The sequence below is a fragment of the Neomonachus schauinslandi genome, chromosome 7 (genome assembly GCF_002201575.2).
Source record: "Neomonachus schauinslandi chromosome 7, ASM220157v2, whole genome shotgun sequence".
NCBI classification, from domain to species: Eukaryota; Metazoa; Chordata; class Mammalia; order Carnivora; family Phocidae; genus Neomonachus; species Neomonachus schauinslandi.
This window is the reverse complement of record NC_058409.1, coordinates 70,227,244-70,245,131: the sequence shown is the minus strand read 5'-3', so window position 1 is coordinate 70,245,131 and position 17,888 is coordinate 70,227,244. Positions and strand designations below refer to the sequence as shown.

General features: G+C 38.3%; 1 protein-coding gene across 1 annotated transcript in view; it reads left to right on the top strand.

Annotated features, from left to right (window-relative positions):
- The window catches only part of MCTP1 (multiple C2 and transmembrane domain containing 1), a 512,403-nt gene extending 501,155 nt beyond the window's left edge, over nucleotides 1-11,248 (top strand). Inside the window, exons 18-20 of the mRNA XM_044916766.1 lie at nucleotides 103-212; nucleotides 9,803-9,900; nucleotides 11,089-11,248. Of these exons, the coding sequence (XP_044772701.1) occupies nucleotides 103-212; nucleotides 9,803-9,900; nucleotides 11,089-11,160 (280 nt within the window). The 3' untranslated portion in view covers nucleotides 11,161-11,248. The remainder of the gene's footprint in view (nucleotides 1-102; nucleotides 213-9,802; nucleotides 9,901-11,088) is intronic.
- The last annotated feature ends 6,640 nt before the right edge of the window (nucleotides 11,249-17,888 follow it).

Here is a 17,888-nt window from a genome sequence, read left to right as displayed (position 1 = left end):
GATCCCTAGTCCAGAGGCTGAGTCAGAATCACATTTATTTGAACCTTTGTTTGAAAAAAGTATGAAGTGCTCAGATTGCTGATGTGTTAATTTCTCATTCAGTACTTTCAACTGGACTGTCCCATTCTTAAGCTGGCTGGCCATTGTAGCCCTCTGTGTGTTCACAGTCATCCTGTACTTCATTCCACTGAGATACATTGTCCTTGTCTGGGGTAAGTAAAGTTTTTTTTTTTTTTTTTTAAACTGTCTTAGATACTAGGAACAAACTATTTCTAAGCAATGAGTTATACTGTCAGAAGCTCCTTGTATTTATGATCATGAAGCTACTCCATGATGAAAAGAGACAGGTCAGTTAAAAATCACAACAGTATAAAGATTTAGGTCTACCTACAAAATACATTTTTCTTATCTGGCACCATAGGCTCCATCATCCTGTAAACATGTAGTTGTGCAGATTCTTCATATATCAAAGTGTAGCTTTGTCCAGATATCATTCTGATTTATTTTCACCACTTATACGTAAACAGAGGCATTTCGATCCATATGGTGCATTTAGGACAATATGCTTTTTTGTGCTGTGGTACTTTATCTTGTGGAAACGTCTGTAAACACAGGGCTATCTATGGCCGCCTATTTAAGAGGTCACCTTTGGGATGCAGGAAAGGGCTCCTTGGCCCTGACAGGCTGCTTACGAGTAAGAAACCGGCTTCATGTGTACTAAACAAAAGTGCTTCTGCAAAAACCCACTTTAAGGGTGGTATTTTCCAGCCCTTGTTTTTGATGCCGTTATGCTCCATGCCAAGAGTTCCTACGGCCCTAGACTCCACTTAGATGATAGTTTCAGCATTCTTCATTGTTTTAGGGTTTCTATTCCTTAGCTGAGAGAATTCGTGCTCTGAAAAAAAACGGTCAGTCTCTACAATGCACTCACATATAAAACTACATTAATGATATATATAAACAAGACTGGGGAGAAGTAGGATTCTCTACTTGCCCCCCCCGAGCCGGCAGACACCTAAGATTGCTAAACATATACAAAATGCAAAGAATCAAAATGGGTATGGATTCCAGAAAACACATGTTTACACTAAAAGCAAAAAGATCAAAAGGAATGTTTTATTTTCTTTTTAAAGAAATGCTGGAATAAGTGACAGAGGGGTCTGAGGTCCCCACACCCTCCAGTTTTAAGATTCCTATCTCCCTATTCTTTTTGGTCTGTCTTGTCATATCCTGAGTTAAGCCCTCTTACCCTTTATTGTCACTCTGCTTACCTTTACAGCTTGGGTAGGGAGGAGAGGATGGGGGGAATGATGATGATTTTTTCCCTTGTTAAACTTTAAACCAGTTTCAAGTAAGATAGTACTTGCACTACACAGGGAGAGAGGCCTTTCTTCCCTCTGTTCAAGCCCTCATCTTTCCTTCCTTCCGTTGATATATAAAACAGATGCTGTTTTCTTGAAGGAATTAGGGTAGGGCATGCGGTGTGGCAGTTTATTATCTCTAACCTTCCTGGGGTCAGATCTGCCATCTCGGTTGTGATAGGTGGTGAACCTCTGGTTTTGTTTCCCCGCGCTCTCAGAAACTGGAGCCCATGGCGGACATCTGGCTCAGTAACCTGGGGCGGCCTCACTGGCTCTGTCTTAAACGTAATTCTTAGAGAATGTGTTTGGGCCTCTTGTTTCATCATATGAAATAAAAGGAGAACAGTATTTCTGTAGTGCTAGGTGATTGCTGAAATATTAACTGGAAATTTAAGACATGGGTCTCACATGGGGAGACGGACCAAAATCAAGAATGCAAAATAAGTTTATTCTGCCGAACTTCCTGAAGAAGAGCCAAGATGCTCTAAGTTATGGCCCAGTTTTTACGAGTTTGTTGATTTCATATAAAGCTGTTAATTTATTTTGTATATGTGAATATGCTTGGTCATTTATTAAGTGCAATATAAATTTCAAAGAGTAGACTTATCCCATTGAAATCCTACCTTATATCACAGAATATATAGAATAGGTACTTGTAGTTTTATACATTGTTTTGACAGTTCTATCTCATTGAAGTTTTTGTTTCTACAATAGCTCCAACTTCACCTAAGTTTACTCCTCAACCACGTTTGCTCTTCAGGTAGTATAGAGGATTAACTGTTGAAAAATTTCGTATGGGTAGATATGGCTCATCTGTAATGGTTCTTGGCTGTTCTATTCCAAAAGTGATCCAAGTAAGTCAATCACAGCATCTTTTGCAAGCATTAAATTTAAATTTTGTGTAATTTGAAAGGAAAATTGCTTCCTGAAAATCTCAATGCCAGAGATGTAGAAACAGAAACATTCCCCCCCTTCCCCCGCCATGGTGAGAACTCTTAAGATCTACTCTTTTAGCAACTTTCAGATATGCAATGCAGTATTATTAACTATAGTCATCATGCTGTACATTATATCCCCATCACTTATTTTGTAACTGAAAATGTGTAGCCCTTCACCCATTTCACCCATCCTCCCACCTCCAGCCTCTGGTAACTACCAATCTGGATCTATGAGCTTGGCTTATTATTATTATTTTTTTTAATGCCACACACAGGTAAGGTCTTATAGGGTGTTTGTCTTAGACTCATTTCACTTAGCATAATGCTCTCAAGGCCCACCTGTGTTGTTGCAAATGGCAAGATTTCCTTGATTTTTATGGTTAATAGTCTACTGTGTATATATACATCCTATTTCCTTTATCCACTCATGTGTCAGTGGACGCTGAGGTTGTTTCCGTGTCTTGGCTATTATAAACAGTGCTGCAATGAGCATGTGCCAGGTGGGTGTTATTTATATTTTGAGTTCATGTTTTTGTTTTCTTTGGATAAATATCCATAAGTGGAATTGCAGGAACATAGGGCAGTCCCATTTTTCTTTTTGTCAGGACTACCCATTCTGTTTTTCATAGTGCACCAGCTTACATTTCCACCAACAGTGAATGAGGGTTTCCATTTCTCCACATGCCTGCCAACACTTGTTATTCCTTGTCTTTTTGATAATAGCCATTCTAACAGGTGTGAGGTGATATCTCAAGGTGTTTTTGATTTGCAGTTCCCTGATAATTAGTGATGTTGAGCATCTTTTCATATCCTAGTTGGTCATCTGTAGGTCTTTTTTGGAGAAATGTCTGTTCAGATCCTCTGCCTATTTTTTAAGTGGATTGTGTTTTTGTTTTTGCTATTGAGTTGTATTAGTTCTTTAAATATTTTGGATATTAGTCCCATAGCAGAGATAAGATTTGCAAATATCTTCTCCCATTCAGTAGGTTGGTTTTTCATTTTATTGATGGTTTCCTTTGCTGTGCAGAAGCTTTTTAGTATGATGTAGTCTTGTTTATTTTTACTTTAATTGTTTTGCTTTTTGGGGTCAAATCTGAAACATTGCCAAGACCGATGTCAAGGAGCTTACTGCCTTTATTTTCCTCTTGGAGTTTTATGGCTTCTGGTCTTATATTCAAATCTCTAATCCATTTTGAATTAATTTTTGTATATAAGATAGTAGTCCACTTTCATTCTTTTACATGTGGTTATCTAGTCTACCATTTATGAGACTGTCCTTCCTCCATTGTATATTCTTACTTTGTCATAAACTTATTGATTATATACGTGTGGGTTTACTTCCACACTTTCTATTCTGTTCCATTGATCCACATGTCTGTTTTTATGCCAATATCATACTGTGATATCAGGGAGTGTGATGCCTCCAGCTTTGTAGTTCTTTCTTAAGATTGCTTTGCCTATTTGGGGTCTTTTGTGGTTCCATACAAATTTTAGGTTGGTTTGTTCTACTTCTGTGAAAAATGCCATTGAAATTTTGATAAGGATTTTATTGAATCTATAGATTACTTTTGGGTAATATGAACATTTTAACACTATTCTTCCTATCCATGAATATGGACTATTTTTCCATTTATGTGTGTTGTCTTCAATTTCTTTCATTAATGTCTTAACAGTTTTCAGTGTACAGGTCTTTCACTTCCTTTATTAAATTTATTTGTAGGTATTTTATTCTTTTTGATGTGATTGTGAATGGGATTGTTCTTAATTTCTTTCTGATCATTCATTATTAGTGTATAGAAACCAAACAATTTGTTATTGATTTTGTATCCTTGGTTTGCAAACTGGCCCCCATACACAAAGTGCATAGACTGAAGAAAGAGGGAGACCATTTCAGACTGGTAGGTGGTAGATTTAATATATAGGGGAACTCACTTACAAGGCTTGTCTTGGGTGGCTATAGGCAAGTAAATCTCCACCCCTGCCCACCAGAATCTTAAAAGTTTACATGGAGGAATTAACTGGGCTCAGTCCCATATACTGTTCAGATGGTCTTAATAACATCTTACTCTTTCAAGGCTACATCCTTGGAGCAGTTCCCACTGTGGGTACAGTGGGCAGAATGTACATTTCAAAAACCAAAGGGTGAGAAGCTGCCAGAGTTCAGCAACCAGGTCAACCATAGGTCGTACCCTCTCCTAGCCTCTCCATTACCTTTTCCCCCAAATCCTGCAGCTTCATTGAATTCACTTATTAGTTCCTTTTTAATTTTTTTTGGTGGAATCTTTAGAGTTTTCTATATATAACATGATGTCATTTGCACATATTGCATTTTTTCTTTCCAATTTGGGTGTTTTTATTTCTTTTTCTTGCCTGATTGCTCTGGCTAGGACTTCCAGTACTCTGTTGAATAAAAATGGTGAGAGTGAACATTCTTGTCTTGTTCCTGAACTTATGTTAAAAGCTTTTAGCTTTTCACCATTGAGTATGATGTTAGCTATGGGTTGTCATATATGGCCTTTATTATATTGAGTTACGTTCCCTCTCCATCTACTTTGTGGAGAGTTTTTATCATCAATGGATGTTGAATTTTGTCAGATGCTTTTCTGCATCTATTGAGATGATCATCTGATTTTTATCCTTCATTTTCTTAACATGGTTTATCACACTGATTTGCAGATGTTGTACCAACCTTGCATCCCTGGAATAAATCCAAATTGTGGTGAATGAGATTTTTAATTGTTCAACGCAGTTTACTAATATTTTGTTGAGGATTTTTCATCTCTGTTCATCAGAGATATTGGCCTATATTTCCTTTTTGTGTGTGTGGTGTCCTTGTCTAGTTTTGGAAACAGAGAAATGCACATAAAATGAGTTTGGAAGTGTTCCCTCCTCTTCTAGTTTTTGGAAGAGTAAGAAAAATTGCTATTCTTTGAGTGTTTGGTAGAATTCACCAGTGAAGCTCTCTGGTCCTGTTTGTTGGGAGGTTTTTGATTACTGATTCAGCTGCCTTCCTAGTAATCAGTCTGAATAGAAATTTTCTATTTCTTCGTGATTCAGTCTTAGAAGACTGTATGTACCTAGTAACTTACCCATTTCTTAGGTTTCCATTTGTTGGTGTGTAATTGTTCATACTACTCTCAGGATCCTTTATACTTCTGTGGTTTCAGGTTTAACATATTCTCTTTCAGTTCTGATCTTATTTGGATCTTTTTTTCTTGGCAAGTCTAGCTAAAGGTTTGCCATTTTACTCATCTTTTCAAAGAATCAGCTCGAAACTTTATTATTCCCTTTCTTCTATAACTTTTTTTATTGAGGTAGGCATTTATTGTTATAAACTTACCTCAGAGAACTGCTTGGGTTGTACCCCATACATTTTGGTATGTTGTATTTCTGTTTTCATTTTTCTCAAGGTATTCTTTTATTTCTTCATTGATGCATTGGTTTAGTAGCATGCTATTTAATCTCCCCATACTAGTGAATTTTCCAGTTTTCTTCTTGTAATTGATTTCTAGATTCCTTCCATTGTGGTTGAAAAAGATGCATGCTATGATTTCAGTCTTCTTTATTAAGACCTGTTTTGTGGCTTAACATATGAGCTGTCCTGGGAGAATGTTCCATGTGCACTTGGGAAGAATGTATATTCTCCTGCTTTTGGATGGAATGTTCTGTCGATGTCTGTTAGGTCCATATGGTCTAACATGTCATTTAAGGCTGATGTTTCCTTATTGGTTTTCTGCCTGGATGATCTAGGTGGTGATGTGAGGTATTAAAGTACTCTAGTATTATACTGCTATTTCTCCCTATATGTCTGTTAATATTTGCTTTATAAGTTCAGGTGCTCCTATGTTGGCTGTATAAATATTTTAAAACGCTGTATCCTCTTGCTGGGTTGGCCCCTTTATCATTACGTAACACCCTTCTTAGTTTCTTATTACAGTTTTTGTCTTAAAGTATGTTTTTGTCCAACGTAAGCATAGCTGCTCCAGCTTTCTTTTGGTTTTCATTTGTATGGAGTATGTTTTTCCATTCCTTCACTTTCAGTCTGTGTGTCTTTGCATCTGAAATGTGTCTCTTCTAGAGGCAGCATATATATAGATGGGTCTTGTTTTTTTATCCATTCAACCATTTGATACTTTTTTGCTGGAGAATTTATCTTATTTACAGTTAACTAATTATCGATCGGTATGTACCTACTGGCATTTTGTTAATGTTTTCTGTTTTGTAGTTCCTCTGTGTTCTTTCTTCTTTTGCTCTCTTCCTTTGTGATTTGATGACTTTCCTTGCTGGTATGCTCTGATTGCTTTATTATCTTTTGTGTGTCTAGTATAGGTTTTTGCCTTGCAGTTACCATGAGGCTTACATATTACAACTTATAACAGTCCGTTTTAAGTTGGTAACAATGTAAGGTTGGATGCATTCTAAAGCTCTACATTTTAACTCTTCACCCACATGTTCTGCTTTTGATGTTACATTTAACATCTTTTAATCTTGTGTATTCCTTAACTAATTATTGTAGTTATATTTTGGGGGCTCCACATGAGCATGTAAGTTCCTTTCAAGGAGATGCCAGCGTGCTGCAGCGACAGCACAAAGATGGCATCCGGCAGCATACATTTCCTCAGAGCACTTTCCTAAGTCTCTAGATGTATGCCAAACTTGAAGCCTGCCATGCAGGCCTGAAGCTCCAGGACAATGCAATAGGTCTCTTTCACAGATAGACTGTGGATGTGTTTTAGCCTGATGTCTGTGCAGGGCCCTGGGGGTGGTAGCCTGCCAAAAACTCTCTCTTTAACTGTTACAGTCCTGTGGGGCCCAGAAATACAAGCCTCATGTCCACCAGAGCTAGGAGATCAAGGGAGTATTCCCTCAGTGGCAGCTGTAAAAACCAGGGCACGAGTTATATGTAAAACCTCCCCTCTGAGAGAGACTGCTGCCTCTGGAGCATGGCACAGAGCCTACTCTCCAAGGTTTCTGGAGAAGTTTACAGTCAGCCCTTACATGTGTGTTTAATTAGAAGCCTGCCCCTTAGGCAGTAACTAGGATGATAAGCTTAGGGGTCTGTGACAAAGACTGAGCATCTGAGTCTGTTACCTCTAGCTATGTCCTCAGGGTCGTTGATGTTTAAAAAATTTTTTTTTTTTTTTTTTTGGTTACAGTCCTGTGGGACCTGTAAGCATAATCACATTTGCCACCAGAGCCAGATGATACACAGGTGTTCCTCAGCAGCAGCTACAAAAGTCAGGGGTGTCAAACAAGGATAGAAGCTCCTTACTGGGAGATATTTATAAGCTATAGTGTGGCAGAGAGTGCAAAGACTGCATCTAGTGGACTGTTCCCTGAGAACTCTATAAACTCTTGTAAGTGTGCCAGACCAGAGGGTTGACCAGCTCTTCTATAAGCAAATAGGCTTGTTTCTCAGAAAGACTGGGGGTGTCTTACAGTCTACTGTCTGTACAGTGTCCTGGGGATGGTAGTCTGCCAAGAACAGTCTGAGTGTTAGAGTCCCATGCAACTCAGGAATGGAAGCCACCCTGGACTACTGAGCCCAGCAATCAAGGGGTGTCCCCTTGCCAGCAGCCACAAAAACCAAGGCACCAGATGTGTGTAAAAGCTCCACTCCAGGAAATGTTGGTGCTCTGAAGCATGGCAGAGGGAGAGCATGAAGCTGGTGCTTGCCAGTTGGAGGGTAAAAATGGCACCCACTGGCTTTACAAAGCAGATAGTGCAGAGTATCCCAGCAGGCCCCAGCCCCACCAGCTGAAGCTTTAAGGTTATATGAAAGAGATTCATTTGCTAAAGTCTGGATGCCTTTCTAATGGTTGCTTCTATGCTGCACCCTGGGGCAAGTGAGTATGTACACGAGCCCATTGAGCCATTTCTCAGTTCACAACAGATCTTTATGTCATGATTTTCAAGGCCAGATGTGTTGGGGGCTCATCTCTCAGTTGTAGGACTTAAAAGCTGGGGTGCCTGATACAGGGTATAACCCGCTGCTCTTCGGAGAGAAGCTCCATGTTTGTGAGTTACGTTGTAATTGTGGGTTGCCTTGCTGGGGTAGGATTTATAATGAGATTTTTGTCTCAGCCTCTCCTACCCACTTCCCTTGGCCTTTCTCTTGTTTCCCTGATGTGAAGAAGTCACTCAGCTAGTTTTCAGGTCTTTCTCAGAGGGAACTAAGTGTTCCATATGTAGCTGTAGATTTGGTGTGATCATGGGAAGGGGTGAGTTCAAGATCTTCCTACATTGCCCTATCGAGCCACCTCTTAGATGTAAAACCAGACATAAAACTGGGGCACCATACACATGTAAAAGCTTCCCTCGGGGAGATACCCTTTGTGGAGTGTGGCAAAGGGAGAGTGTGGAGATAAGCATCCACCAGCTGGAGCAAGGCAGAAGGAAAGTGCAAAGATGGCACCCCCAGTCTCTGGCTCGAAGGCACCCCAGCAGACCCTTGAATGTTTGTCTAACCAGATGCCCACCCCTCGGGCTGATGCTCCAAGACAAGCAAATGAGGGTCTCCCAAAGTCCAGGTACCCCTCAATTAACTGCTTCCATGTTGGGCTCTGGGGTGACTCCAAGCATTCAAGTCCTTTAAGAACCATTTCTCAGATCACTGTAGCCTTGTGGGTCCCGTGGACGTGAGCTCCATTGGTTTTCAAAGGTAGATATTTTGGAGAGTCGTCTCATAGGTGCACATGTTAAAAGCTGGGGGTGCCTGATGTGGGTGGGGCTCAAACCCTTCACTCCTTAAGGAGAAGCTACAGCTTTTGAGTTCCCTCCTGACCATGGGTTGCCACACTGAGGGTAAGGTTTTGTCCCAGCCTCTCCTACCTGCTTCATAATGGGCCTTAGCTCAGCACCCCATATGTGGGAGGAAAGTTCAGGATCCTCTTGCATCACCATCTTTAAAGCTGTTTATTTTTTTTTAAAAAGCTGGTGGTAAAACTTTCACATTTCAGGTCATTTAAAAGGAAAAAAAAAAAATAAGGATAGCTGTCTTCTAAACATTTAGTTTGCATAACATTAACACCTCTCCACTCCCAAAAACAGTAAGGTTTATCTTTTGAAAAAGGGAAAACCAGTAAATCAGACTTTTTGCCTTGAAAAGTTTTACTATAGATGAAATACTAAAGCAAGGCTTCTAAGTAATATGACACTGAGTGGCAAAGCAAGATACAGCATTGTACATCCTTGCCAGGTGCCTTTTGTTTCCCAAATAAAAAACCTTTCCTGCTGGGAGGAAGCCACTAAAGTAAAAAGAAAAACCAGAGCTGCCTTGATTTGGGATGGAGAGAGGAAGGGAACAAAGGAAAGGAGAGAAAGAAACAGGAATGGGGGAGAGGGAGGGTGGGAGGGAGAAAACAGGGTGTACTGGTTCATTCAGTGGAGACTGAAGAGCAGCTTAGTCTAGATCTTCAAATCACTGTAACATATGGAAATATATGTGATTTTTCTAATTCCTAACTGGAGATTTCAATAATGTTTTATCTATGACTTTTTCAGGCATCAATAAATTTACAAAAAAGCTTCGGAGTCCATATGCAATTGATAACAATGAACTACTTGACTTCCTTTCCAGAGTCCCTTCAGATGTACAAGTGGTATGTAGGTTTCACTATTACTGCTCTTTACCGTATGATGGCATTGGGTTTTCACTTTTCATCCTTTTAATTTCAAAGGTTTTAGAAGAACCACTTAAAGTTAAAAGGCCTATAGCAGATTTTCCCTTTCAGGAATTTAGCCCACTTGGGGTGTTACCCAAGAAGAACTTTTATAAAGCATGGGGAATGGAGAACAAGAGAGGGTTGCATCAAGAACCTACCAGGGCTCATAGGGGCAATTTTCCTCCAAGGAAGGTTCACCTGGTTTGTGAAGGGAAGTCACCATTACCTGAAGGGAGGAAACAGGAATATAGATGCTGAAAGCAAGATGTGCCAGTGAACATTTGAAAAACACTTCTTTGCATAATTTACAGGAATTGAGTTTTAAAAATGCATATTTTGGAGACCAGTGAGGGGAAGGGGTGGAGAGTACCTGCCTTTTCAAGACTGGGGCACATCTCAATCCTTTAAAATTCTTTGAGGTTAACTCATGCCCCTTAATCATCAATTATTTTCAGAATAAATGAGAAATGTTTTTTTTTTTTTTTTAAGATTTTATTTATCTGAGAGAGAGAATGAGATATAGAGAGAGAGCATGAGAGGGGGGAGGGTCAGAGGGAGAAGCAGACTCCCCGCTGCGCAGGGAGCCCGATGCGGGACTCGATCCCAGGACTCCAGGATCATGACCTGAGCCGAAGGCAGTCGCTTAACCAACTGAGCCACCCAGGCGCCCGAGAAATGTTTTTATCAAAATCTTGACACTATGTTGCAGCAATACCTTTCTTTGTTTCAGTTGAGTTTTCCATTTGGTATCCCACATTGAGAGTAGGCTGGAGGGAGATTAAGCCTAAATTAAACAAACAAACAGTAAATTGCAAAGAACCGTTATCCAGCCTTTCAAAATTAAGATAAAGATGGTTTTGCTTTTAATGTAGTGTTACAGTGAAGAGGCAGCCTGTTACCAAAGTTCACAACAGTGCTCCCATGTAATTTCTGGCAGGATTTCCCTTATGATTCTTGCTCTATCATTCTACTGTTTTCTGCATCCCAGCTGCAGATCTCACAGACCTTCCAGGGTGAACACTCTTCCCACCCCTGTCTCTAAGCAGTCTCTCATTCCTTTGCTTTTCCTTCCTTTGCCAGAAAGTGACCACCTGACCAGTCTTTCTCTGAACTCTGTTTAAACAGGTGCAATACCAAGAACTGAAACCAGATACTTCTCATAGCCCATGTAAAAGGAAGAAAAACAATCTTGGCTAGCCAGCTCCCAGCACTGAGGAGACCAGCATCTGTTTGGGAAGATAAAAGAAAAAGCCTTCAGCCTCAGCAGCATTTCCTTTCTTCCTGCTTTTTATTTATTTTGCCTTTTTATCATGATCGAGAGAATTTGTAAATAGTGTACAAAGGCATATGTCTTTGAAAATATACTTCCATTGTACAGACTCAATTTGCTAAAGGTTTAGCTGTTGCTGTGTGAAAGCCTTGTTGGCTGTGGATAATAACATAACACACTGGAACAACAAATAGAAGCATGGTAACGTTGGGAGATATACACTTCTCTAATTACAAGTGGAAGCACCAGAATATTGCATTAAATGCTCAGCTGTACCCTGATTAAATCTACATAAAACGTAAATGTCAATTTGATTTTTAAAGTTTTTTTTTAATGTGACTATTTTTTATCTGAAAAGTAATCCATTACAGTTGTTTTCTATGTTTTGAGAAGGGGGGAATCCCAAAATCTGAATTATGGAACAGATGCATTTCAATTTAACTAAGATTCTGACTTCAGATCCTCACTTTCATTCCTGTGCAAATTACTGAGATATGACTCGGCTTATTTTAAGCTAATGAGTGGAAGGTACATTCACTCTGTCAAGATAATCTTTCACACTCTACAAAGAAAACTTCCAAAGCTTCTATCATTCCATCTAAAACCTTAAAATCTCTACAGGATTACACATAAATACTGCCAGGTTTATAAATGATTGCCTATCTGAATTTTTATACCTACCACTACTTTAATTTGTAGCAAGTTAGCAACCCAGTTCAGTTGTCAAAAATACTAGCAACCTAAATCCGTGTTGCTTTTGGTGTTTCTGTGCCTCTAAAAATATTTAATACTCAAGTGTTATCACACACAAAAAGTATCTGCTTTCTCATAGATTACTGAAATGCTTTAATGCATAGTATGATTTTTGTTAGTGTGAATTTTAATGTAAAGAATGCTAGTGTGCTAAGTGATATGCCAGTGTTTCATTATATTCATTTATAGAAAAACTAATCAATCGTTCTTGATAATATGAATGCATGAAACCTATTTTGTAAAAAACAAAAAAAAATCAAAAAACAAAAACAACAAAAAACTGCTTATGGGGAGGGGGGGAGTTTGCCTTTAAAAAAATGTTTCACTACTTACCATAGAATCTGTACTTAAAAATTTCATTCCCAAGACTTATGGTAGTTTTGTACCTAGCTCCCTGATAAATCAAGGGAGTATACCTCTGGAGAGAGAAATAATTTGGTGAGAATGTTTTACTTCCCTGACTGGGTAGCGGATTAAGCTTGGCTGAAATGCTGTAGAAAATGTTTTGCACTAGTTTATTAATAGACTGGGATAGGGTGAAGGGGGGGGTGGGTTATGATGGAAAAACAGAAAAGCCAGAAGCCAGAAATATATATTTCACTCTAAAGGAAGATTCTTTAAAAATAAATTTAATCTCATCAAAGCTAATTTTTAAAGTATTTTTATTTTAAAGCGATGTTGTTAAATACTATTTCTTATGATAGAACTATTTTGATCTGTTTATACACTATGCTTGAAAGAGAATGTCAATTAAATTCCCTTTCTACAGAAAGGCTTTGACCTCAATATGCTCTATTTAGCTCACCGTGTTTATAATAACATGCTCCTACCCGCATACCATCACTGTTTGTTGCTTAGACATAATACTCCATGAAGCTGATGTTCCCACAGAAAGTTTATTGATGGGATAATTTGTTTGAAATACCTTTTGATTAGACCTTGTGTGAGATTTATGTTCCGTGCTGACAGTGTCTACTCAAATGTCTACAAGCCTGATACTGTACAACTTCAGATGTACCTGCGGCATAGTAACCATTAACAGATGCCTAATTTTTGTTTCATTCTACCAACTTTCAGATGTTAAATTCAATGGTAATGTTGACTATACATTCACTGCATTAAATAAAAAAATCTTTTTTAAGTATAATCAGTACTCCTTTCTGCCTTTTTTTTTTTTTTTGTGGTTGAGAGAGGAGTGCTGGAGGACTGTTTGCATATTCTTATAAATGACACTTAGAGAAACTGGGTTTGGTTTGGACAAAGGCTTCTCTGAAACCTTGACTATTGTATGAAACTCACTACCTTCGAAGGAGTGAGCATGCAAATGAAGTTGATAGAAGAGTACGAACTATCATCTTGAGGCATGAAATGATATTCAGAGGCATCTTCATTGCTTACAAAAGTACTACATTCACAGGCTGAAAAGAAGAAACTGTGTCTAATAAAATTTTAACTATTTCTTTCCCCTTCTCACATGGGTACAGTTTTGCCTTTTGAAAGCTGTTTTAGTTTTGAAAGATTTTCCACGTAATTATTTTAAGATATCTTTAAGAGATTAAATGTCACTCCAGATAGGTGTGAGACTGCTAAATCCGGTAATCGTGTCAACTATTAAATATATTCTTCAGTGTCTTTTAGTAGTAAATTCCCTAAAGGTCAGTCACATGATATTGCTATTAACTGTAATTCCTAAGAAATGCGTATTTTAAACATTTTTTTCATTTATAAAAAGAACATAATACTTGCTCATTTTGGTACTGTTCACAGATTCAAACTGACAGATGCTATAGGGATTCCAAATTACATTTGAACCATACTATGGGCTAGGATAATCTGAATTGAAAGGTTTTTTTAAAAAAGATTTTAAGTGATCTCCATACCCAAAGTGGGGCTCGAACTCAACCCTGAGATCAAGAGTCTCATGCTCCACTGAATGAGCCAGCCAAACTGAAAGATTTTTTAAAATGACTTTGCTTTGTGATACATTTATTGAATACCTCTTACTATTATATGACTTGCCCTGTCACAGGCAATGATCCAACCAATGACAGTATATTAAAATCAAATCTGAAGCTATAATAAGAACAAAATTTAATTGATAGGTTTCTGAGCGTATCTTTTATAGAATTTTATTCTATATATTTTTTTTGAGTAGCCCAATTTATTAAACTTATTGAATTTATAATTTAAAATCTTTTTTAATTTAAATTCAATTAGCCAGCATATATAGTATATCATTAGTTTCTGATGTAGTGTTCATTGATTCATTAGTTGCGTATAACCCAGTGCTCATCACATCACGTGCCCTCCTTAATGCCTATCACCGGGTGACCCCATCCCCCCCCCGCCCCACCCACCTCCCCTTCTGCAACCCTGTTTCCCAGAGTCAAGAGTAGTCTCTCATGGTTTGTCTTCCTCTCTGATTTCTTCCCATTCAGTTTTCCCTCCCTTCCCCTATGATCCTCTGCACTATTTAAGAATTTTATTCTATATTTAAAAGACAAAAGAAATTCAGTAGTAATCTCTCTTATTCAGGGACCCTGGGAAACTTTTTCTCCCATTTTGATCTTAATATCCAAATGTCTGTAATGCTGTAAGTGGTGCAATTTTGTATTAACCAGTCTTATTCAGAGGCTTTAATTTCAGTTCATATGCTTGTTAAATGTACCTCAATATTTCTGAGTTTTGTACTCAGCATTAAAAACAAATAAAAAAAAAATGTATTAGGCCATTGATGTTCCAGAAATACAAGTAAAGAGATCCACTGTTATACTTCTTGCAAAAGCTTCAGGTATTATTAAAGGAATGCTTAAATTCTGGGGCTTTAAATGTCAAGTGTGAGTAGATATATGTGTACAGATGCCAATTCATTTGTTTGATTAGAGTATCTAGAATTAGCCTTTTCTAATTGTTCAGTCAAGTATGAATTAAAACCACATAAAAAATGTAATGAATACTTACAATAGTGTCATTCCTTGTAGTTATACTTCTCTTCCCCGGGATGACTGGTGTAACTCACTGAAAGAAAAAACACAAAACCTTCTTTTTTGGGGTGAAAATGTTAGGTCTTATGCCTTAGTTTCTACATCTGTACAGTGGCAGTCACATCGTAGAAGTTGTTATAAGCTGAATCTTTGAGATTTAAGAAACACCAAACAAAATATCTCGTTATGTAAGAATACCATGCAAAAAACCCCCAAAACATTAAATGTCCAAAGTGGTCACCTGCTGCAGAAGCTACCACCACCATGAAAGGTTTGCTGGAAGGTCATGATTGTGTATGCACTCTCCCAGGGGGATTTGTGCTAAGAACCAAAAAAAGTGTAACAAGTACACAAATGGTCTCAAATGAGTTTTATATTGAGATCTTCCTTTCTTCATATTCTAAATTAATAACAAAGAAATGGTCCCTCAAATGCACAAGCTATATTTTTGTAGACAGGTTTTTTTTTTTTTTAATTTACATGATGGTTGTGTCTCCACATGTTACTGAACAATTATAAAACTCCATTAAAAAAAAAAGTAATGGCACTGCTGTTCTGCTCTAGGCAATTAATAGCATTACTATATTTAGCTGAAAGCTTTATTTGTATTAAGAACAGAAATAGGTAAGTAGCTATGCCAAAGTTTTCTCAGTCTGTAGCAAAAGTAAACATGCAACATAATTCTCCCCTGCTGCAGATTTTTCAGTGTTCCTTCAAGAGAAAAGGAGCGACCAACCTGAGTCAGTGAAGGAACCTGCAAACCACATCTTCTCAGGAGGAATGCATTCGGGATCCTAAGACCTGGCTCATTGCTGTTACTATGACAAGATGGTAGGCCAGGCTCAGTCCCACTTCCTATCAAAGACAAGCTTCAGGATGGCATGAGGCAACTTGAGGCAACATTTTATTTTGCTAGAATTCAAATAGTAACAAGTTTAGGGAAAATGCTAACTGCAGAGAGAAAGGTGCACACCTGGCCCCAACCACTCATAGGTGGCTCTTGATTACAGGAGACCCACCTGGGACAACAGTCAACAGTAATTACAGAGGCAGCTGGGACTACAGAAGGGAGCTGAGAGGAAGGAAGTACCATTGCTTGTCCCAAGTTCACAGATCTTCTAATAAAGCCATCCAGAGAACTGGAAACCTTACAACTCAACTCGACATCACTCCCTCAAAACATCCCTCCTTTGTACAGCAGTGATCATGACAATTATAAGCCCAAATTGTAACCTGATACTGAAATCATGGAGAATAATTTATTGGTGTCAAGAACTAATAAACTCTTTAAAAAATTTCATCAAGACTGAAGTGTCTATTTTCTATTATACAGAGGGATAACATTTGTGTTTTTGTTGACTTTGTTGTGTAACACGGGAGGTAACTAACCCAAGTTCTGACCCAATCTTACATGATGGTATTCTTACCCCTTACCTTTGATCTGGAACTCTTACACAGCAGATTCTGTTAACACAGAGAACTAGCAAACTTACAGGAGGGTCTTTGAAGCACAGAGGAACCCACCGGGAAAAGTCAAATACTTCATATGTTTTAAAAACTAGTTTTAAAATAGATCATTGTGGTGGTCCGTTTTATTTGTTTGAAGTCGAACATTAAAAATTTCCCTGTAGGATAAAAAAAAATGCATTTTCAGCTATAATAGAGAAAACCTTTTTTGGGGGGGGTGGTCATCACAAAACACCTGGCACTTGATAACCAAGAGTCAGGCACACCAACTCTTATGGGGTGGGATAGCAGGTACATACCATTCTTGTGGCATTATGATGTTAATGCAGAGTAATTGATAACCCATGATCTCCCATGACTGTGACAACACCCCTGACAAGCAGGTGAGAAATCTCCCCACCAAAACACATTAATGTGATATTCCCCGGTGCACTGTAATTACATTACTGGTATCCAATGAGTTTATATAAAATCATTGTTAAAATATTCTATTTTGAATTGTACTACTTAAAAGAGTACCTTACAAGAAACCATTTTCCTGGCCTTCACAGAAGAGGTGCAAAGTAATATGCTCTGGAGAACAGTGGCAAGACACTTTCACTCAGAATTCTCTCAGTGAAGAGCTGGCTGCCTGTATCTGCATTAGTGTTGTAAATAATACAATCAATAGTAAAAAGTGAATTTTTTTCCAGGTCTGTGATGATATAAGAAAAAAAATTCTCAGTAACACAGTAGTAACCTCCCTTCAAATAATAGACAAATGTAGCCTTCATTTAATCTGAGTGTTCTCCCTGCTTTTTGGTGTTGAATCTGAAAAAAAAAAAAAAATCAGACAAGTAATTCTTCAGGTTCCATGAATACTTCTAAAATCAGAAAAGGCCAATAGTGAAGCTCTGTTCTCATGACTCCACACGGTAATTACATGAGGAAGTTTCATCTTTGGCAATTTAAAAATCTTCCTAGAGTAATGACCCCAGAACGTGGTGACACACTACTTGAAAGGGGCTTAAAAAGAAGACTGAAGAAGCCTGCCAGTAAAATGATGAGCCAGATTCACTCTTAAAGGAGGGGCATAGAGTGCAAGTATATATTTTTTGAGATCCGTATTAGATACTACGTTTAATTATTACATCTTTGCCCGAAGAAAAATGGCACATTTTATTTTATTTATTTATTTATTTATTTTTTTAAAGATTTTATTTATTTGACAGAGAGACAGCAAGAGCAGGAACACAAGCAGCGGGAGCTGGAGAGGGAGAAGCGGGCTTCCCGCCGAGCAGGGAGCCTGATGTGGGACTCGATCACAGGACCCTGGGATCATGACCTGAGCCTAAGGCAGACGCTTAACGACTGAGCCACCCAGGCGCTCCGAAAAATGGCACATTTTAAAAATCCAGCAGATGCCAGTTTAAATAAGAGCTTTAGAAAATTTTCAAGACTAGATTTTCATT